The sequence below is a fragment of the Phascolarctos cinereus genome, unplaced genomic scaffold (assembly GCF_003287225.1).
Source record: "Phascolarctos cinereus isolate Bilbo 61053 unplaced genomic scaffold, phaCin_HiC Scaffold_726;HRSCAF=1367, whole genome shotgun sequence".
NCBI classification, from domain to species: domain Eukaryota; kingdom Metazoa; phylum Chordata; class Mammalia; order Diprotodontia; family Phascolarctidae; genus Phascolarctos; species Phascolarctos cinereus.
The window spans coordinates 142,883,334-142,905,719 of NW_027556098.1; the positions used below are offsets into that span (position 1 = coordinate 142,883,334).

Below are 22,386 nucleotides of genomic sequence, written 5' to 3' on the forward strand. Positions count from 1 at the left end.
GACCCTGGGACCAAAAAGTTGAGAACCACTGCCCAACAGATTCCTACACAAAAATGTATACAAATAATCATAAAACAACTTTAGATGATTTAGAAGGGTCAAAAAGTGGCAAGAAAAATTCAAAGAGGAAGCAATAACTTTTAGCTGGAGGGATAACATTTGCATGGTATTTTAAGATTTCCATGTGTTTGCTGTACATACAGTGTTTTATTTGATACAGTAATCCAGTCAGGTACTATAAGTATTATTGTCTCTATTTTACAAATGAGGAAACTGAGAACCAGAGATTTGCCCATGGTCACAGAGCTAACGTCAAGAGAGTTTTGGCTGTGAAAAGAGAGCTGGACTTCATGACCTCTAAGTACCTTTCCAATTCTACATCTATGTTCCTATGACTTCTAAATTTCCTTCCACCTCTAATGCCTATGGCATGTTGTATATGCATCTGTAGGTATCTATACAATATGCTTATATATACACACATATCTGATTTTATATATATATACATATATGGGAAGCTAGGTGGGGCAGTGGATAGAGTGCAGGGCCTAGAGACAGGAAGATTCATCTTTATGAGTTCAAATATGGTCTCAGACACTTACTAGCTATGTGACCTTGGGCAAGTCACTTAACCACATTTGTCTCAGTTTCCTCTCTGTAAAATGAGCTAGAAAGGGAGATGACAAGCTACTCCAGTATCTCTGCCAAGAAAACTCCTAATGGGGTCACGAAGTTAGATATGACTGAACAACATATATGTATACAGACACACAAACATGTGTATATTTATAAATGTATATATATGTACAGACGTAGGGGACTGAAAGGCAATTTAGCCCATTACCACCCCCATTTTAGAGATAAGGAAACTGAGACCTAAGAAGGTCGATTTGCTCAGTCATTTATGTTCAGTACCAGACAATGGGCTTCTGTTTCCATCCACTCAATGTTCCTTCTACTGTACCACATGGCCTCAATCTGGGGAACGGGAGGTGGAAGAATCAAGTATTTATTAAGTACCTACTGTGTGCCACGCACTGTGCTAAACACTTGAAACATATTTGATCCTTACAGCAACCGGTGGAGGTAGATGCTATTATCTCCATTTTACAGATGAGGAAACTGAGGCAAATGATGGTTAAGTGACTTTCCCAGTATCAGACATCTAAGAAGTGTCAGACCAGATTTGAACTCAGGTCTTCCTACTCCAGGTCCAGTGTGCTGTTGCCTCAGAGCCCAGGATCATCTCCCTAAGACTTATGGGTGGGGGCTGCTAGGTGGTACAGTGGATAGTGCACTGACCCTGGAGGCAGGCTCTGAGTTCAAATGTGACCTCAGATACTTGCTACTTACTAGCTGTGTGACCCTGGGCAACTGCCCCAGAAAAAAAGACTTAGCGGTAGAACTGTAGTGGGATGGGTCTGTTATAGGAAGCAGAGTTCGTTCCAAGGACCCCAGAAAGCCGGTCTTGGGCAGGAGGCGGAGGAAGCCCCAGGGAACGCCCTCGCACAGTGGGAAAAGCCAGCTTGGATTTCAAATCAAGGAATTCATGAGTCTGCTACTGTGACTGTGACCTAGGGAAAGTCGGTTTCTGAGGCTCTCTGAGCCTGTTTCCTCAACTGTAAAATGAGGGAGGCGAGGCTTAGGATGACCTCTGAGGTCCCGAAGATCCTGGATGTCGAGCATTCCACAGCTCTTCCACCAGCTCTGAGAAAACTCGCTCCTCGCTGAGCTAAAGTCAAGCACGCCGAAGGCCGGCAGATGGCGCATGCGCTCTTCTGAAGCCTAGCCCCGCCCCCTCTCCACCGTCCGTTTTCAAAACTCTTCCTGCAGCTCTCCTTCGGCCTTCCTCCCTCGCCCCGCCCAATCTTCCGCTCGCGGACTCCGGGGAGTGACGCACTTCCGGTAGTGCCGCCTAGTGTGCGGCGTTCCCAGAGTGAGAGACAGGACGAGATGGAGGCGCAGTGGTCGGGTGGTGTGGCTGAGGCTACGTCTACAGCCTCGGGCTCGAAGACGGCGAACAAAGTTCCCAAAGAGCTTCTGTCGCTGGACCCGAAGCTGCAGACCGAGTTTCAGAAGCGGGTGGCAAATGTCCGCAAGCGCGGAGCTAATAAGGTGAGCGGCCGTTGAGGAGCGGCGGATCCAGCTGCTTGCATGTGCACACCTCGCGTCAACGGTGGCCGGGGGCGGGAGCAGGGGCGGGGACTCCTGCCACGCGCGTCTGTCGGGGTCCGGCGCATGCCGGGGGTGGGGGAGGTTTGTGACGAGGCGGACACGAGTATCCTTTCCGACCTGAGTGGGCCCCGCCGGTCTTCCTGCCAGGCTCGGCCCGGGAGCGCGCTGTTTTATTTTCCTACTCTCCCCGCCCCCTCCCCATCTTGATTACACATTCAGGTTTCCTGCGCCTCCGTAGGTGAGGGTCTGCTTAGAAAAGGACCTTGATGTGAAGTTTGTTAGATGGGAGGCATTGGGCTTCAAGGGGCTCGGGGTGGGGGTGGGATGCGTAGTAATTCAAGGGTTTTGCCCTTCAGGGGCCTGCAGTCTGTGACAAATTGTACTATGGGGGAACGTTGCCTGGAGGAGAAGGGATGTGAGCTAGGTCTTGAAGGATGAATAGAATGATAGAATTAAAGCTGGAGGGACCTTTGGAGCACATCTGGGATTTGGGTTGTCAAGTCAGAAAAGTCCTGAATAGAAGGTTATCAGAGACTTAGAATATAGGCAGTGACAGAAAATAAGAATTTTTGAGATAAGAGAACAATAAAGAAAGAAGAAATACATAGTGGGGGAGAGAGACCTCATGTTACTTAATCCTAAATGGCTTAGACCAGGGGTGGAGAACCTGTGGCCTTCTAGGTCCTTGGCTATGGCCTTTTGACTGAGTCCAAGTTTTACAGAACAAATCCTTTTATTAAAGGGATTTTTCTATGAAATTTGAATTCAGTCAAAGAGCAGCACTTGAGGCGTTAGAGAGCCACCTGTGGCCTTAAGGCTGCAGGTTTCCCACCCCTTTCTTCCTGCCACCACCTCTCATCACAATATATACTCTTCTGCTTTTCCCTCTCAGGTAAGAGCATCAAATATGGCGGGCAGGGGGAAAAGCAGCACAGAAATTCTGATATTCCCACTCTCACCCCAGCCCAAGTAGTTCTGTAAGTACTTCAGGCCCATGTTTTTCAATTAGGAGACACTGAAAGACATGCCTACCTCCTTTCTGGTTTATAATCTAAAATCCATTGCCTTGGATGGTCATGTTTCAAAGACTTCTAATCACAATGAAGAGTAAATATGTAAAAGGTTGAGATTAGCTATTTAAAGGAAAGGTAAATGATTTTGGGGGCATCTTTAGAATTACAAGTATGGGATCATGGACTTAGAACTGGAAGGGGCCTAAGAGGGCATCTAGGCCCCATTTTAAAGGCAAGAGTTGGATTAGTTATATTTAGGGAAAACTTTTCTTAGGTTAAATGAGTATGAAAAATGATGTGAGCTTTTTTCCCTCATCTTTTCAGCCAGAGAAACTGACTCCTGGAGTGGTATATTTGGGTCACCTTCCCAGAGGCCTTTATGAACCTCAACTCAAGGAATACTTCACTCAATTTGGAACTGTCAAAAGACTTAGGCTCTCCCGAAGTAAAAAGGTAAAGATTTTGTACTTCATAGGATCATAGATTTTAACCTTGAAGGGACCTTAGAGGCTGATTTTACACATTAAGAAATTGAGGCTTGAAAAGGTTAAGTTTCTTGCCCAGGATCACACAACTAGTAATACTTGTCCAAGGCAGGATTTAAACCTGGGTCTTCTGATTCCAAGTCTAGCACTATCCTTAATTTAGCCTGTTTTGTGAAAAAGAGGTTTATTTTCTTTCTATAGGACTCTGCTCTCACCCGTTTCTTGTTCCTTTTTCATCTGCTTTTTCTAGTCAGTTTCCATTGTTGAAATTCGTATAGGAAAATTGGAAATCAGGAATTTATTGGAAGCACAATCATCCTAAATGTCATTTAATACATCATGATTCCATGTTTATTTGTTTTTGAGTGTCAGAATGAGAGGATTGAATATGTTGTCTCTCTGTAATCTGCTTATAGTATAGTATTAAGTGATTTCCATAAAAGCTAAGTGCAGCTAAGTTTAATTATTTCATCTGTCATATTCCTAGAGAAAATATGATTGCAAGGGGAATATAAATCATGGTGCAGAGACTTTTAACTTCTTCCTTGAGACTGGAAAATGACCATTGGAAGTTTTACTGCAGGGTGGATCAGAATTGTTTTTCAGAGCCTGCACACCTCCTATACTACCTATTCCCTTTCCATCCTTCATTAAAAGCTATGTCAGAAAAAGACCCTTCAGTCATTGTTATACTTTTAAATTAACAGTTTTAAAAAGCATAAATACGAGTCATTTCCGAGTAAATACTACAACATGTGGGTCTGTAACATTTCTATAGTTTTTAGCTAATGGAATTAAATAACCCCAATAAGCATCTTTGTCATAATAGGGAGTCAGCTCCCTTTCAGTTCAACAAACATTAAGTATCTATACTGTGTAAAGGAGGCTGTTGTAAGCATTATGCTAAATGATGGGTTAACAAAGACCAAAAATGAAAAACAGTCTCTGCCTTTAAAGGAATCTGGAGTGGCTTGCTAGCAGAGGTAGCACCTTAGTTGAGCCTCAAAGAAGCTAATGTGCAGGTGCTTGGAGACAGAAGATTGATTCCAAGATCAGGGAATTGAAAATAAAGCATTTTGATTAGAATGTAGAAGTTGTAAGAGGAGTACTGTGAAACCTGGAGTAATACAGATCGAGCCAGATTATGGAGTTTTAAATCCTAGGTAAGGCATTTGTATTTTATCCTAGAAACAATAGAGCAATTCTGAAGGTTCTTGAACAGGGGTATGACATGGTTAGTGGTGCCAAAGATTGTATTCAGGTTGGGGGGCAGCTAAATGGTGCAGTGGATGTTCTTGGAGTCAGGAAGATTCCACTTCCTCAGACACTTAATAGCTGTGTGTCCCTGGGAAAGTCACTTAACCCTGTTTACCTCAGTTTCCTCATCTGTAAAATAAGTATCTTTTGGCAAGAAAACCCCAAATGGAGTTGCAAAGAATTGGGCACGAATGAACAGCAACAATATTCAGGTTGTTAACATTTTAGACTAATTGAAGCTGCTGCCCCCAGACTTTTTCCTCTTTACTGCCTGATAAGAGGAATACCCTTCTCCCAAGGAAGTGAATTTTGGCACATGATTTAAAAATTTACCAAGTTGTATTTAAAGATGATGAAAAATCACTAGACTGGATCTCATCTCTTAACTTTGTGTGGGCTCACTAGCAACACAACATAATTTGGAGGGAGTCAGATTGGTCAGAATACTACCTATCTTCAAGTATTTGAAGTATCATTATGCCCGAAAGGGTAGAACTAGAAGTAATGGTTAGAAATTGGCAGAAAAACCAATTTACTCTTGGCTAGATGACCATAGAGATCTTCTAACTCTTAAAATGTATGATTCGGTGACCTGGAATGACAAATCTTCTAGACATCCTCCCACAGAGATATATAAGTGGATGAGATCCTAGCAAATTCAATATTTCCCAGCCGCTACTTGTCTTTTCTAGTTCTCTTATGATTTTATTTTTTATAAGTTTTTTTTTTATATTTTCTCTTACATCATTATCTCAATAATCTTTCTATTCCCTCCAAGACAGCCAATTCATATGATAAATAGCGGTTTTTTTAGAGAGGAAAAAAGATCACATCTAATTAATACTTTTAAAAACTCCTGTATTATGTAGTAACACTGTTGAACCTTCTATCTCCACAAAATGGTAGGTTGGAGATTGTTTTCTTATATCTCTGCTTTTGAGTCTTACTTGGTGTTTATGATTTTGTTACTTTTTTTTTAGTTTTCTGTGTGTAATTCTGTCCATTTACATTGTTGAGTTACTATATATATTTTCTTGGTTCTGTTTACTGTTCATCTAGATAATTCCGTGTTTTTCTTTATTCATTGCACTTATCTCATTTCTTTTAGCATAGTGCTATTCTATTATATTAATGTGCCAAAATTTGTTTAGGTATTCCGCAACTGATTGGCATCTTCTTTGTTTCTAATTCTTAGTTCTCATAAAAAATGCTTCTATAAAATACTTTGGAGTATATCAGAACTTTTTTCTTATTGATGACTTCCTTGGGGAAGCCCACTAGTGGAATCTGATTCAAAGGATATGGACATTTTAATCACTTTATTTACATAATTACATGTTGCTTTCCAAAAGGGTCATGCCATTTCACATTTCCACCAACAGTGTATTAGTATGCCTCTCCTTCCACAACTCTTCCAACATTGATTGTTGTCAATTTTTTGTCATTTTTGCTAATTTGCATCTCATTTGATTTTAAAGTAGATTTCTTACTGCCAGTGTTTTACAATTGAACCCATCCTACTCTCTAGAAACTGTAGAAACTTCAGTGGGAGTTTCTGCAGAATCACTTTCTGTGCCCCTCTGCTTCTTCCTAGCAGTTATAGAAGTATTTGAGGGATCCCTTTCTGCATTGCACATGACAGCATTTCTGTTCGCATCCAGTTCCTAGGCCTGTCAATTCCTAAACTCCTGACTTAGGTAGTATAATGGTATGTAAGTACAGGTACCCACTCCATGTATGACACCACTACTGAGCTTATAAGACTATGCCATTTTCTAAATTAAAATGTCGTGTTCATTACATCATAAGTCCTGGATTCTAGTGATGATAAAAGTTGAGTCAGTAAGTATTAAGTGCCTTACTGTGTGTCAGACACTATGCTAAGCACTGGGAATTAGAAGAAAGGCTTTAAAAAAAAAGTTGCTCTCTAGGAACCCATAATCTAATGGAGGAGAGTTTAAGGTGTCCTGGAGGTATCTGTTTTGATATACTATTTGGAGATTTGGGAATATGAGATTAAAGATCTGGAGATAGGTCAGGGTTGAATAAGTAGATCTGAGAATCATCTGCATAGACATAATAAGTGAATCCTTGGGAGGTGATGAGATCACCAAATGAAAATAATAGATAAGAGGGTCCAGGAAGGAGCCTTGGGGGACACCCCTGGTTAGATGGATACAACTGGATGAAGTTCCAGCAAAGGAAACTGAAAAGGAACGGTGTTCATACAGGGAGGAGAACCAAGAGAGAGCAATGTTCTGAAAACCTGGAGGGAAAAGAGTAAATATTTAAAATGGCTACTACTTGTTTGTATCACAACTGTATTAACTTCCTTTTAAAAAATTTTTTTTCTCATTTTTTAAATTGCTGGCCATTCTTGATTGTGTGATGAAGTATTATGTTAGATGTTTTCAGTCTGGCAAATGTAACAAGCAATTTATATGACTTAAATTAGTGAAATTCTGTGGAATTTTTTGTTTATTAAAATTTTCACACTGCTCCTTCTCATGATGGACTTTGACTTTCTCTTGCAGACTGGAAATAGTAAGGGCTATGGATTTCTGGAGTTTGAATCTGATGATGTTGCTAAGATTGTTGCTGATACAATGAACAACTACCTTTTTTGTGAAAGGCTATTGAAGTGTAAGTATCTCTGAAAGATATTTTCCTGTTAGACTTGTGACGTGATTATAATATGGTCTGTCTCAGGGGTGGGCAGTCTTCTCCTTTTTCCCTTTTATCTTACATTTAAAATTACAAATGAGTCCTTTTCTAGTGGTGAAGGCTTATGTGTATGGTAATCAGGCTACTCAGACACAACTAACTCATTTCCAGGGTAATTCCTTGTGGATAATTGGTTAGATTTAGGTGCATTTCCAAGTTTCCAGTTCGGAGTAATACCTGTCAGAATTCATAGCTTATGTAATGCTAGAAGAGCGATGAGCTGTTACGATAATTTCATGAAAAACTTATTTGAACTTCCCTTATTTTTAAAGCAAAATACTTAACTTGATCCCTGTCCCTTGGAGGGAAGGACAGAGTGTGAGCCAGCAAGAAAGATATCTACAAAGTACCATCCAGTGAATGGCTATGTTCCTTCTCTTACCTGATTATACAGTGATTCTTCACGTCTCCAGCAGGATAGGAGAACATTCTACATGATGAATATTCCAGATAACAAGCTTACATCTTACAGAAACTTTATCTTGACTGGGTTTGAAGGAAGTCTTACAAAAATATTACTTTAATTAACAGTGGTTGTCTGTGAAGCAGAATTTATCCAAGTGAGCAATGGGTCAACTCTTTCCAGGTAAAAAAGATGCAGATGGGTGTAGTAGAAAGAACCCTAGATGTGGAGTTGGAAGACCTGAGTTCAAACCTCTGCTCGTCTGTTTGCTGTCTTTGTGACTTTGGGCAAGTCAGTATCGCTGGGCCCTAGTTTTTGTCATATGTGAAATGAGAGGGTTGGATTGGACTTCTGAGTTCTCTTTCTAGCTATAAATCTGTTCTCTGATCTCCAGATAAGTGGTGTGTTAAAGTATGTTGTCTTAAAATTATTCTCTAGTTTCATAGTTTTGTTTGCCTACCTAGAGTATGATCTCCCTAAGGATGTATTTCTTAGGTATCCTCTACTGTGCTTGCAAACAGGTAGTGATGTGGTGTTTTAATGCATTTAGGAGAGTGATTTGGTAAAGAAGCTGGGTCCCTCACGGCAATAACTCTACTAGGTTTATAAGCCCCAAAGACATCAAAGAAAGAGGAAAAGGACCCTATGTACAGAAATATTTATAGTATCTGTTTTCATAGTGGCAAAGAATTGGAAACCAAGGAGGGTGTCCATCAATTGAGGAATGGCTGAACAAGTTATGGTATATGTACTTGATGGGATGCTCTTGTGCTGTAAGAGATAAGGTGGTGGTTTTAGAAGAAAAAAAAAAGACTTGTGTGAACTGATGCAAAGTGGGCAGAACTAGGATAACAATTTATACAATAACAACAATATTGTAAAGAAAAACAGCTTTGAAAGACTTGGAAATTGATCAATACAGCGGAATCAACCACAGTTCCAAAGGACTCATGATGAAACGTGTTATATCCCTTCTGAGATAGAGAGGTGCTGGACCCAGACTGCAGATTGAAGCTTTTTTTTTCTGTTTTTGTTTGGGGGGGGGAATGTGACTATTGAAGGAATTTGCTTGACTATATATGTTTGTAACAGGTTTTTTTGTTTATTTTCTTAGTGTGTGGGAGAGAGGGCACTGGGAAAGAATTCAAAACTGAAAATTAAGTAAATTGAGTTTTAGAAAAAAAGCTGGGTCCATACTCAGCCGAGGTAGGGTGGGAAATCACCAACTAACATTGCTTTCCTTGCTCTCCATCACCTCAAAAATAAAATCTGGTTTTGGGGGTATTTTTCTCATGTTATACTTTCTTATGCTGCAGTAAATATCTTCCCAAGGTCGTTATGAGGATAAAATGAGATAATCTCTATAAAGTCCTTAGCACAGTGCCTGACACATATAATAGTTGGTATATAAATATTAGTTAATATCATAGCTAGATTTTGCTAAATATTGTACAGAAGGAAAATAAAAATTTCTTGGAAACTTTGCTTCTAACAACCGTAGAAATCTGAGATTTGACTACTTTTGTAATTTCTGGGATTTTATTGGTGGGTTTTTTGTTTGTTTGTTTTTTAGCTTTTTGGTGAGGCAGTGGTTAAGTGACTTGCCCAAGGTCACACAGCTAGTAAGTGTCAAGTGTCTGAGGTCATATTTGAACTCAGGTCCTCCTGACTCCAAGGCCTGAGCTCTATCGGACATTGCGCCCCCCTAGCTGCCCCATGGAATTTTATTGTTAAAGGGGTAGAGAAATGCTGGATATAAGGCTTGGTAGTAAGGAAATGACAATAAAATTAATGTGTAAAGGTAGAGCTCCTGTTAGATTTTCAGTATTAAGCATATAAAGTCAAAGGTTCTGATTTTGATTATCCTTGTACATGAAATTAAGCATATTATTTACGAGATCAATATTTACATTTTTTCCCTCATGTTGTTAGTTACACTGTAATTTATTTGATTAAGGTTCAAAAGTGGTAGTAACTAGGAAAACCATGTTCAATTTTCTCTGATTGAGAGAACTTTTGTGTGTATTTTGTAGGTCATTTTGTGCCACCTGAAAAAGTACATGAAGAACTTTTCAAAGGTTGTGACATTCCATTTTCAAAGCCCTCTCATCCAGCAGTAAAACGCTATAACAAGGAACGGACATATGAAGAAAAGATAAGAATGGAGAAGCGATTTAAAAAGAAAGAAAATAAGCTCCGAAAGAGATTAGCTGAAAAGGGAATAGATTATACATTTCCTAAATTAGTAAGTGTTTATTTATGAACTACATTTAAAAATATGAAGGATTTTGTGTATTTGGCCAAGTGTTAGGAATGAATCTTTGCCAAAGTTAACCTTGGGAATTGTATTAGGTAAAGCTTACTTTACTGTGTGGCACCTTAAATCTAAGATAAGTTGAATGTCACAACCATTCTATGATAGGAGCAATATCCTAGTCCCGACCCACATTCAGGTTAGTCTGCTTTTTCCTTAAAAGGCATTGAGACCTTCTCCAGGTTTGGTTAATTCTATTGATATCACATTATCATTACCTGAGCGCAAAGCAGTCCTGAAGAGCTCCAGGGGTACTCTGATGCTTGGCTGATGGACCTTGATGAGTAATTTAAGAAAAGGAGTTTTGTTCAGCCAGATCATCTTGAGGTGTCCTCAGTGCCTGTCTTCATTGAATATTCTTCTGCTAAGGCTAATATGTCATTTTATTGATATTAAATCTAAAGTACTTCAGGGACTTGATTGAATCAAGACCAGACTAGAATATTTGCCCTAGTTTTGCAGGATTGAAACATAATGAACTCATTGATTTGGCAGTGCAAAGGAAGGTAAGCCCTGACTGGCCTTCATACACTTTTGGTGGTGCTTTTGGTGCTGCTTCTAGAATGATGGTGGCTTGCTGTGAGCTTCACCTCATACGCACATTAGAGGGTAAACCACCTGGGGCCATTCAGCAAGGAGAAACTGATGTGAGTATGCCTGTCCTTAAGAACTAAATTTTGAAGATAATTGGGCAAACTTTGTTTTAGGCCCTCCAGCTTTGTTTGAATTTGCAGCCTTTATATTCTAGTAAGGGTTGAAATTTAGGGAATGGAGAAAGATTTCCCCTCATTGAGAGGACTAATTCCAATTAACTAGGTGTGCTCTGCTCGTTGGGACTGGATACCTTTATATGTAATGGACATTATCACCCAATTTAGGAGAAGCCTCCTGAAACTTCAGAGGGACCTAAGCAGCTTTTAGGAATTCATATTTGTATAAACATTTCGGTTTTGAATGACTTTTTGGAAATGATTGTGCAGCTGAACCAGCAGTCCTAAAATTGTATATGAAAATAACTAACCATTAAGAGGGTGATACGAGGTTCTTCAACAGTGAGAAAATGCAAATCAAAGCAGATCCCTTATATTTTAGTATTGTTTTGACTGTGCTGAAGAAACTACTAGAGTTTTGTTTTTTAACTTAGAATATGAGGGACAAACCTCAATTTTGCCACATGAATTTTTTTTTCTTTGGTGCAGGCCATTGGGGGTCAAGAGCAGTGGCATTTGAAAGGACAATCCTAAAATCTTCCTTAGAGGCGTAAAGATATTTATAGAATTAGGGATATGGACAGGTGTACTCATTGCCTCCCATTTAATTAGCTAAGAACAGTCAGGGATGCTGCATTAGTTTAAAAGGTTTCCATTCCCCCTGCTGCACACCCAACTGAACTGTAATTCTCTGTTATTTCTAATTAGGGGTCCCTGAAGAGCATAGAACTCAAGCGTCAGTGGCATTTTCTTAACCTCAACAGAAATGGCTGTTAGTTTCACATGGGAAATAAAGCACATGTACTGGCCTAGAGGAGTCTCTGGCTTTGCTGCCTTTTGTGTTTGTATTATGTCTGTCCTCCAGCATAGGAAGGTAAGAGTTAGGCCCCAGCAGTAGCAGCACTTGCAGTGCTTTTGTGTAGCACAGGAGGGCAGAAGCAGCTGAGTAGTGTTCAGGCCTACCTTAGTACTCCATCCCAGCATAAGGGTAGTAGCAGTTGTCTTTTCCATAGCACAGGAGCTAAAAGTGACTGGCAGAGTGGGCATCAAACAGTAGATAAATTTCCAGTAGCAGTCAACCCAGTGACAAAAGGCAGGTTTTACCTTGGCTTTATGCTTACTGTAATATAAGATTGATTAGGACCCTCCAAAATGCTGCCAACGCAGCACCCACTTGTAATTGTTCAACTCCTTCCTAATAAGGGCTAAGACCAGGGAGTGGCATGTGTGTCCCCCAAGGCGCCCTGCCCTCTTTTTTTTTTTTTCTGGAGCAGTTCAAAGCTGGAATAGTTGATTTTCAAAGAGACAAGCAATTATCAGATATGGCTTCACTGTGACTTATGGTGTCTTTTTATTAGGCCAGCTTTGTTACTTAACTGCTGGAGTTAGGGGAGTAAGTACTGTGTAATTGCAGACTTGTTCCCTTATTGTGGATTGACTGGCTTCGTGGACCTGACAAAGATTTCTTTCTGATCAGCTCAAGTCTTTGAGCCTATTATTTGGACCCTTACCAGCCTCTTTTACATTCTTTCTGTCTCTATCTCATATTCGTGCATTTTTTTTTCCAAAACTCAATACAGATTACTATGACCTCCTAATTGGGAAATATTATGGTCTTTTCTCAGTTTTCTATTACTCCTACTTCCTGGATATTCCCTCCTTCTTTGATTTACATGACATCACTCATTTCTGCTTCTTCTTGTTTTATTTCTTTTCAGACGCCTTCATTGATTCATTGTCTACTTCCTGCTCCTTAAATATGTCCCCTTATACCTCATCTTAGGCTCTCTGTAAACTTCTTCCCTTCAGTATCTCATCTGCTTTCCATGGCTTAGTTTTTACATTTGAGGTAATCCTCAAATTTAAATTTTTAATTTCACTATCTGAAACTCTTTCCTATGTTTCCAGATACCTACATGGGTATATGGTGGAGGTGTTACGGGTGAACATTTTCAGAACTCAGCTTCTCTTCCCTCCTCTGAGCTTTTCTTCTTTCTGTTGAGGATGCCACCATTTTCCCAGCAAATTTAGGGGGAATGTATCATTTCTCTTTCTTATCCTTAGAGTTCATCAGTTTCAGCCTTGTCATTTTTCCCTCTGTAACATCTCTTTTATTAGTCCTGTTCTCTGCTTACAGGTATACCCATCTGCATCAGGCACAGACTTGAAATACTAATTAGTTGTCTCTCCTCTAGGCCCTCCATTGTACAATCTGTTGTTCCTGATGCATAGATCTGACCATGTAGTTTCTGTGCCAGAAAGTTTTCAGTGACTTCTTGTTGCCCGCAACCAGATTGTACACTGAACGGAGAGGCGTGAAATAACTTATGACATGGGCCAGGCGGAGTAGAATTACTGACTCAGTTTATTCATCTGAGGGCACAGAATATATAGGGAAGATCTAGCCTAACTTCAAAGAGTCCTCCCCGTGAGATACTCCCCAGAACATCTGCTGAGGATGTAACAATCATGAATTTCCTCCTTATCAGGGTTCCTAGATTGGGCTGTAGATTCCAAGGTTTTCCCAGGCGCCTAGGCCCCACCTGCATAGAGGAGTAAATACGTAAATCTAAGGTTCAAAGAGAGAGAAGGGATGTCTCAGAGACCTCTTTATCAGGAAGGAATTTGGGGAGCCATACCACTTAATCCCTGAGCCCTTTGGGGTGAAAGCCTGAGCAGAGGTCAAACTCTGCCTTGGATCTTAAACCCTTATCAGACTCTTAAGATCGGCCCTCTTATGGCTTCCAAGATAAAATGTAAATTCCTTGACCTGACATTCAAGTCTTTCCACAATCTTATTTTCCAGTTTATCTTTCCCCTTCATATACTCAGTGGGCTAACCAAATTGGGACACTATTCTATCTCAGTCTGCTGTCTAGAGAACTTTAGATTGCATCCATACCTTTGTAACATTATACATTGTAATATGTTTATTTATTTGTATACACTTCTCTTTTCTCCCCCTCCCCACTCTTCCATCCTGACTGGAAGCATCTAAACCCCTTTAGGGAAGCAACTGACCTGTTTTATGGAAGGTCTAAATCAGGGATACTCAACCTGGGGTCTGTTAACTTGCCTTTTTTGGTAATATTTTATAACTATTTCAATATAATTGTTTTCCTTTTTAATATATGTTTTTATTCATTTTAAAACATTCTGAGAAAGGGGTGTCTAGTCTTCACAAGACAGGGGTGGGGGAAGCAAGGTGTCCATGAAAATAAAGGTTAAAAATTACTGTTCTAAACTGTTATCAATAACAAAAGTAATAATCTCAAAACTATATTAAAATTTTATCATCTTAAACTTTTGTTTAAGGTTTTACGGAACAGAAGAAAAAAGGTTGCAGGGACTACTCTTGAGAAGTCTGTTGATAATGAGGTAAAAGTATTTGGGGCACCAAATGTTAGCAATGCATATTTGGATAGGTGTGTAGGGGTGTGTGTATATATGTAAATAACTTGTTAAATATGTATTACAGGATTTACCCAAGAGGGAAAAAATGAATGTTTCAGATGCTGTCTTTAATTCTGTGGACAGCCAGGTAAAATTATATTATTTACACTGCATAGAGCTTTAGATATGGTCACTATAATAAGCTTGATAGGTGAAAATAGTAATTTCTTTTAAAATTCAGAAGTCAAGTGAATCATTGTTTTATAATAAGTTAGAGTTTGAGATAAGTTTAACAGAACCTATTAAAGTTGACTTAGTACAGTATATTTTACATTTTGATTCACCTAAATGTATATAATTTGATATATATTGGGATATATAATTTGAAAAAGTAGTGTTTGTGGCTTACATCAGGGACTTCAGTATTAATGTTCTAATTAATTTAGAGTGGAAGAGATCAGTCTTATTTTCTTGACAAGTATCTGAACTACTACCTACTTGTATATGCAAATTGAATTAAGAAGTGTGAGATGGCCTTGAAATTAATATAGAAACCAGATTTACAGCTGCTTTCTAAAAGCAGACTGATATTTTATGTCTGATGTCCTTACTCTTTGACTAATTCTGCAAATCAGTTGACTTTCCTAGCCCTTCAGTATTCTCGTCTGCAAAATAAAATATTTGGACTAGATTACCTCTTGCGTCCTTATTTCATCTTAGTGTCCACATTTCTGTGTCTCTGTAAATTAAAGCCTTCACATATACAAACCAGAAATGACGTTCAATGTTTTTACTTTTGTCTTCTGCTTCTTGTGTCTAGGGCTCCACATCCATTTGTTCACCAACATTTTTAGAGAGGCGGAAAGCTCAAGCAACTGAAATGAATGATAATGAAGTAGATAATGAAATTGTACTTAAACTACCACCAATTGTTAACAAGAAAGTAACACCATTGACTCAGACTCCACCAAGTTCAAGAAGAAAAAAGGCAAAGAACAATAAAGGATTATCCTGAATATGGCATCTGCCCAGGGAACTTGGGTTTTGTTATTAGAACCTATTCTTGTATATGAGTAGTTATGAGTAGTTCTTCTTAACCATTTGTTAATTGTTAGTTTTGTGGGGGAAATCTTTTGTAAAATTCTTCCATTTACCAATATAGATAATGCTAACTGACTACTTTTGCTTTAATGATATTTGAAAAAATTATTTTACTTTTATGAAAAGAAGTAAAACTGCTTTTGTATTTGCTCATTCTTTAGCATGATAAAACAAGGTAAACGTTTTCAAGTTTTGCTAAATGTAGAAAGGTAATACTCAGATTTAGAGGAAGAAACAGCATCACCAGTATGAGTACGTAAGGGGAAAATTTTTAACCTGCTGTTGCCCAAAAGTGTTAATGTATGCTACCTCTTCAGTTGCTGTATTGTGTATTGTGCTGCTTGCTAGTTATGCAAATACTGTACTTTCCACTTCTGTTACTTTTGTTTTGCCCACAGTCCCATAAGTGAACCCTGTTAACAAAGTACTTTACTAAGACCACATTGGTTTTTGGGATCAGCTTGTACCGTGCTCTTTGTCTAACATACTAACATAAAAGTATTCATATCAGAGGCATGCCCTTTGTTACTGGACCTATATTATTTTTTAGTAATGTTAATACGTTATAACCAAACTTCACTAAAATATTGTTTGTTGTAAAAAAAAAATGCCCATTTATGATGCTCCTATCCTATGAAGCAAGCTTTCCCCATGTTTACTTAATGGCTTATTTCCATGGAGCCTGTATTAGGTAGGAGTTAATGTGTATACTCAGTTACCTTATTAGACAGATTCAATCATTTTCCAGCAGTTTACCTTTATGTTATATTAAGATGTGAGAAAATATATGTAAAGTGCTTTGCAAACCATATTCAGCTCACAGCAGTCACTTAAGAATTCATAAAATAAGATAGTAGAACTTGGATGATAACTAGAAAAGAGTAATAATTCAGGTAATCTACAGTTCCCAGTATTTGACTTCTAGATATTTGTATATATGTGCCTGCAGCACGGGTATATAAGTATTTTCTCTAGAAATTGGATGAGTGGAAATGTTCCTTGTATCACCATCAGCCTACCTTATTATTATATAGTCACAGCTGTGGAGGCCTGTATTCTCATCTCTACAATTTTCCTTTAGCTGGATGTGAGCAGCAGGACTCAAATGTTCTTAACCCCTGAATGCCTGTATCAGATATAAATAGTTAAGTTCCCAGACTGAACTACAGAGCCTCCTTTCATATTATGGCTATATAGACACAGACAGACTTATGGTAGTAAGCATGATTAAAAATACAGATTCTGTACAAAGCATGTAAGTTCTAGACAGCCAAGGTAAACATTTCACTGTAGTAGTAGCATTTACCCCTCCCCTCCCCCCATCCTCTTAATATAACTTGAGTTAGCCATAAATTATCTGCTGTGGTAAATTACTGAAATGTAACATCAACAAGCAGTTAAGCATTATGTGTCAGGCAGTGTAAGAAGCACTGGAAATGCAGAGACAAAAAGCATGGTCCCTACCCCCCACAAAGAATTCGCATTATATACATAGAAGATAATGCAGTGCAAAGGAGAGGTATTAGAGTACCTTAGATAGAGGTATTCTCTATTCTCAGAGGTAAGGCATTAGAAGTGGGAAGGACCCAGACAGACTTGCACAAGGAAGGATTTGGGTTGATTTTTAAGTCAGGAAGCAGAGCTGAGGCAGGAGTCCATCATAGGTGTGAGGAATGGTTGGTGAAAAGCCACAGAATAGGAAATGTGTTCAATGAACAGGAAGAAGGGTATTGTCACTGGATTGTTAATGAGTAAGAAAGGTAAAGAGGTCCAGGTTGTGAAGTGCAGTAGATGCTTAAACAGGATTGTATGTATGATCCTGGAAATGATAGACATTGGAATATTAGGGCATGGTTGGTGACATGGTCATACTGTGCTTTAGGAAGATCACTGGTAGCCAGGGGCAGCTAGGTGAAGCAGTGGATAGAGCACCCGCCCTTGAAGTCAGGAGGACCTGAGTTCAAATTCAGCCTCAGACCAAACATTGACACTTACTAGCTATATGACCCTGGGCAAGTCACTTAACCCCAACTGCCTAAGCAAAAAAAAGATTACTGGTAGCCAAATGAAAAATAAGATTGAATTGGGTGGGAAGAGACTTGACATAAGAAGGTCAACCAGAAGGCTATTGCGGTAGTTGAGGCAGAAAGCAATGAGGAGCTGTGTGAGTGGAGAAAAAGGGCTATAAATGAAAAATAAAGATAGAAACAAGAAAACAACATGGAGAGGAGAGGGGTCAAGAATGACACCTAGATTGTGAAAGCAGAGTGAAAAGCGATTTCTCCACAGCAAGGTTCTCAGGTAAGTGTAAAACTTTGTTTTCTGAAGGTCTTTATATGACTTCCCAACTAACATTACACCTGACATGAGAACCAAGGTTTCCTGAATCCAAATTCAGTGGTTTTCCCACAATATCATGTTGCAATTCTTGCTCAGGTCATCATAAATGCTCCTGAGAATATCAGGCAAACACTGCAGGTCTTGCTCTGGTTAGTATCTTGAGAGTTTCAATGTACTGTTAGTTGTCCACCTATTATGTTTTCATCAGATGACTAGAACTTAGAGCATTTTTGGTCATGTGTTTATTTTTATTGTTCAGTCATGTCCATTTCTGATCTCATTTTTCTTGACAGAGATACTGGAGTGGGTTGCCATTTCCTTCTCCAGTGGATTAAGGCTATCAGAAGTTAAGTGATTTGCCCAGGATCACATAGCTAGTAAGTGTCTGAAGCCAGATTTGAACTCAGTATGACTCCAGGCTCAGAGCTATCCATTGTGCCACTTAGCTACCTCCTAGACAAACAGAGGTCAAGTGACTTGCCCAAGGTACATAGCTAGTAAGTGAGGCTGGATTTGAACTCGGAAGCATAGCTAGTAAGTGAGGCTGGATTTGAACTCGGGGCTTCCTGACTCTAGGCCCAGCACTCTCTCTGAGTCATCTAGCTGAGCCATTACTTTGCTGGTTTGTTTTATAACAATATATACAACTTAGGTTTGTTTATTTAGCTATTAAAAAGACAAAAGGATGCTCATTTTCAATGTATAAAGGCTTCCATCCCAATTTCTTCGAATTTTCACAGTAACTTTAGAGAGTACAACTTTTGAGTCCAACTTGTAACAACAGACTGGAATTATAGAATTCATTTGCCAGGCTAAAGTGAATATCATAAAAGCAAAAGCTTCCAGTTCAGTGGGATATGGCATAGTAATTTTTAGATATTCCCCATAGTTCAGTGTTCATGTGGGGTTCAGTTCAGTGGGACATGGTATGGTAATTTTTAGATATTCCTTATAGTTAACTTGATTGATTGATTGAGCACAAAGGAACAAAGGTAAAGACGCAAGGCTTTGAGGCCTAATCTCTTCCCAAAGAACAAATATCCCTCATTGTATTTATAAAGAGCAGATTCTGCATTCATACCCTTATACTTACTACTCCAAGCTTTTCCATACCTCTGGGTTCTGTGTTCTGCCTTATTATAGAGATGCATATTATGAGGAAAAGAATTACAGACCTAGATGATAACTGGGCTTGAAACACAAGTCAAGAAGCGGCAGGTATATGCTGTTGGGTAAATTTCTTTTAATAAAGACTGCAAACTTAGGCTTGTGGTGGTAACTCATGGTATAAACCTGCAGAAAAAGCCGTTTTTGGAAAAGGGAAAAGGTATAATGTCAGCAATAGTTATCTTCTGTGATCAACTACATCCTCAAAGTTGAGCAATAGTCAGTGCAGTCTGTCTCCTACCCCATATTCATAATCACTGAGTCTTCTGTCCACACTTTAGCCTAGCCTATTATATTGGCTACTTAAACTGAACAATCCTTTCTTCTAATCTTTCTAGAGTGGCTTGTCCTTAAATGAAACAATAGAGGTGTAAAATATAGGGGCGTCTTCCTGTTCTTCTCCATGTGCCTCCATATCACAATATTCTCAATCATAATTGTCCATATTTACCAGTGTGGACACAAAACAGTATTTACACATTGTAGCAAACAATACTTCTAATGTGGACCTCGTTAAGTGATAGTACTACTATTGCTCTGAGATTACCTTCCAAGGAAGTCAAGTTAATGAGTATTTAAGTGACTACTATGTGACAGGCACTACGCTAAGCCCTACCACCTGCCCAATGTACGACTTAAATATACACCGTTGTTTGCATATTGTCTGCCCCATTAGAATGTGAGCTTCTTGAGATCAGATACTACTCTTGCTTTTACAGTTAGCCCTTCCACATCATGGGGGTTGGGGACACAGTGCCCCTGCAATCTGGAAAATCCATGTAAAATGTTTTGGCCCTCCCTAGATACCAGAGAAGTCTGAATTATTATGGTATTAAAAGATAAAATATGTTGATGTATGTTTCATGCATTTCTGAGCTTGTAAACTTTTTCTGTGTTGCCTGCTTCGTGTGTCTTCAGCTTCTGCAAAGCTCCCAAAAAATTCCCATTTAATTTCTTATGCCAACCCATAATATATCGAAACCGCAATGGGGAAAGTCAAAATGTGGAAGGGTTGACTGTATTTGTATCCTTAGCACTTAGCTCATTATCTGGCACAAAGTAAGTGCTTAATAAATGCTTATTGACTATCACTTGGTGTTGTGCACAACTAATTCAGCTCGCCACTAGAGCCAGGATCCTATACTAACTTGAAGGGATAAGGTCAGCTTAACCTTCTATCTTGAATGCGCATTGATGAGGCGGGAGACAAGATGGAAGCAACTCTGTTTATTTTTAGCAAAGCACTTATATAGTAAAATAACAGGAACTCTTTCTCAAGATACAATGACGTATAACCCATGCTGTGCTCAAGGACAATGCATGCACGTCCTGTGCACTTATCTGACTCCAATCCCAGAATAGACTGCTAATGACCATACAGTAACTAGGGAAGTTAAAGATTGTTAAAGATCCATACAATGGAGCACCGAACCAGGCGACCTTTGTTCAAAGATCAGCACCGAGAGGGGCCTTCACCCATCAGTGAGACCTCTTGAACAGCCTGTGGCCCTCTACATCCTTACAGATCCCCAACAACTTGGTACAAATCTGAATGCAACAATATCTTTATCACTGTCATTACCTTCCCCCTCAGCCATAGGAGCTTCGTTTGGTTCTTACTCTCCAAATCAAGTCTCATATAGAAATGGATAGGCATTTAGGTTCCTGGAGAAAGAATACAAATTGATAGAGTGATAATTCAGCAAGAACACTAATCCAGAGCCATTTAACCAAGACAGTTTGCTTTCAGCATTGTAGAATGCTGGAGCCTAAGCTATTGTAGTCGACCACTGCTTTGGTATTCAGCTGCTGCTGCCAGAGCCTAGCTTTTGGACTCAGAAGTAGGGAAAACCTTCTGGAAACCCATCTGGTCAAGCAGTAGGGGTAGCACCAGGATATAGATAAACAGACACACTTATTTCCTTGTTAATGTGTGTGTGTGTAGGTGCAACCTCACTAATATTTACAGCATTTGTCAAATGCGAGTAACGTGCTGCAGCCTACTTGTGCTGATCATGCACCCTTCCACTGCTTTTTGGATTACTTGCCAGTTTGATTCTATACATAAATCATGGTGACAGGTTTGGATCATCATGGTCCAAAAAATTCATCTTGTGGGCAACCTGTGGATTTTTCCATAGTTAAGTTAGTTTGTTCCTCAGACAGCAGAAACACAGTTTTCAACTGGTCCTGTACCCAAAACCCTTCCATCTTAGTATAGAACAAGATGCCCTTGAAGGATATGCTCATCACTTCTAATCTCATCACCCTGCTGCTAACTCAAGAGGCTACCACTGGCCTTAGTCCCCTCTCCCCTCTGATGGGAGAACTAGAAAGGTACACTAAACTCTTCCCAAGCCTTCCTTTAGAGAGGGCAGAAATTGGACTAAAGGTCACTCCACTTTGCCTTTGCTGCTGTACCTGGTTTCAACTCCTCTGAACAAGATACCCCAGGGTGTTTCTTCCCGATCTTTGCCACCTTGGCTCCGCCCCACTCCTACCACTTTCCTGCTTCCTTTTGTGTGTTCCACCATTAGATTGTAAGCTCCTTGAAAACAGAGACTGTTTTTCTTTTTTCTTATTTGTATCCCCAGTGGTTAACATAATGCCTGATACATAGTACTCACTTAATATTTATTGAATGAATTGAATTAGTAGAGTCTTTCTGCTATCATCTACTGGTATAGCTTAGGAGAACCCAGGATCACTGCCATGTTACAATGAAGCATCAAAAGAAGATAATGCATCTACAGACAAAAGGCTAGGATAGTTCCACAGTAACAAGGTGCATGATGACTTGTTTAGTGAATGAGGATGGCTTAGAAGAGAAAGTGAATGTTCAGTGATTTGTTTATAGGATGTTGGGTTATATGTTAATTTTCTCACCAGGAATTGCTTTTATTTTTTGAGAATTCCAGTGGAACAATTACAATTATTTTTTAAAATACTGCATCAGATGGGAGTACCCTCTATATATAGTAATCCACATATAATATGCTCAGAGATGTAAGTGATGGCCCATGGTCACTTAGCCAATAAATGTTTGAGCCAAGGTTCAAATCTTAGTCTTCTTGGAGGAAGTCTAGCACTCTAACCTCTATAGTATCCAGCCCCTTTTTAAAAGATGTTTCTTTAACATCAAAAATGTAAATGGAAAGAACAATAACAACAAAAAAAAATCCCTGAAGGTAAATGCCACATAATTATAACAACGAAACCAGTCTCTAAAGAGATAAGGTAACAGACTTCCTGGCTGATCAGCATTTTGGCTCAGGTTACTCCTCTACAACAATCTAGAAAAATT

General features: G+C 39.3%; 1 protein-coding gene across 1 annotated transcript; it reads left to right on the plus strand.

The window, feature by feature from the left end:
• Positions 1-1,898: 1,898 nt before the first annotated feature.
• NIFK (nucleolar protein interacting with the FHA domain of MKI67) lies at positions 1,899-20,173 on the plus strand. The gene is made up of 7 exons (XM_020963133.2): positions 1,899-2,115; positions 3,513-3,641; positions 7,465-7,573; positions 10,091-10,302; positions 14,397-14,459; positions 14,560-14,622; positions 15,295-20,173. Exons 1-7 carry the CDS (start codon positions 1,954-1,956, stop codon positions 15,487-15,489), a joined length of 933 nt encoding a protein of 310 aa, XP_020818792.1. The 5' UTR covers positions 1,899-1,953; the 3' UTR covers positions 15,490-20,173.
• The last annotated feature ends 2,213 nt before the right edge of the window (positions 20,174-22,386 follow it).

Excerpts from the sequence above, each read along its gene's own strand:
- NIFK (XM_020963133.2), top strand. The coding sequence starts at position 1,954 with ATGGAGGCGCAGTGGTCGGGTGGTGTGGCTGAGGCTACGTCTACAGCC. Across the intron at positions 2,116-3,512 it reads GCAAGCGCGGAGCTAATAAG|CCAGAGAAACTGACTCCTGG; the intron begins GTGAGCGGCCGT and ends TCATCTTTTCAG. Across the intron at positions 7,574-10,090 it reads TTGTGAAAGGCTATTGAAGT|GTCATTTTGTGCCACCTGAA; the intron begins GTAAGTATCTCT and ends TGTATTTTGTAG.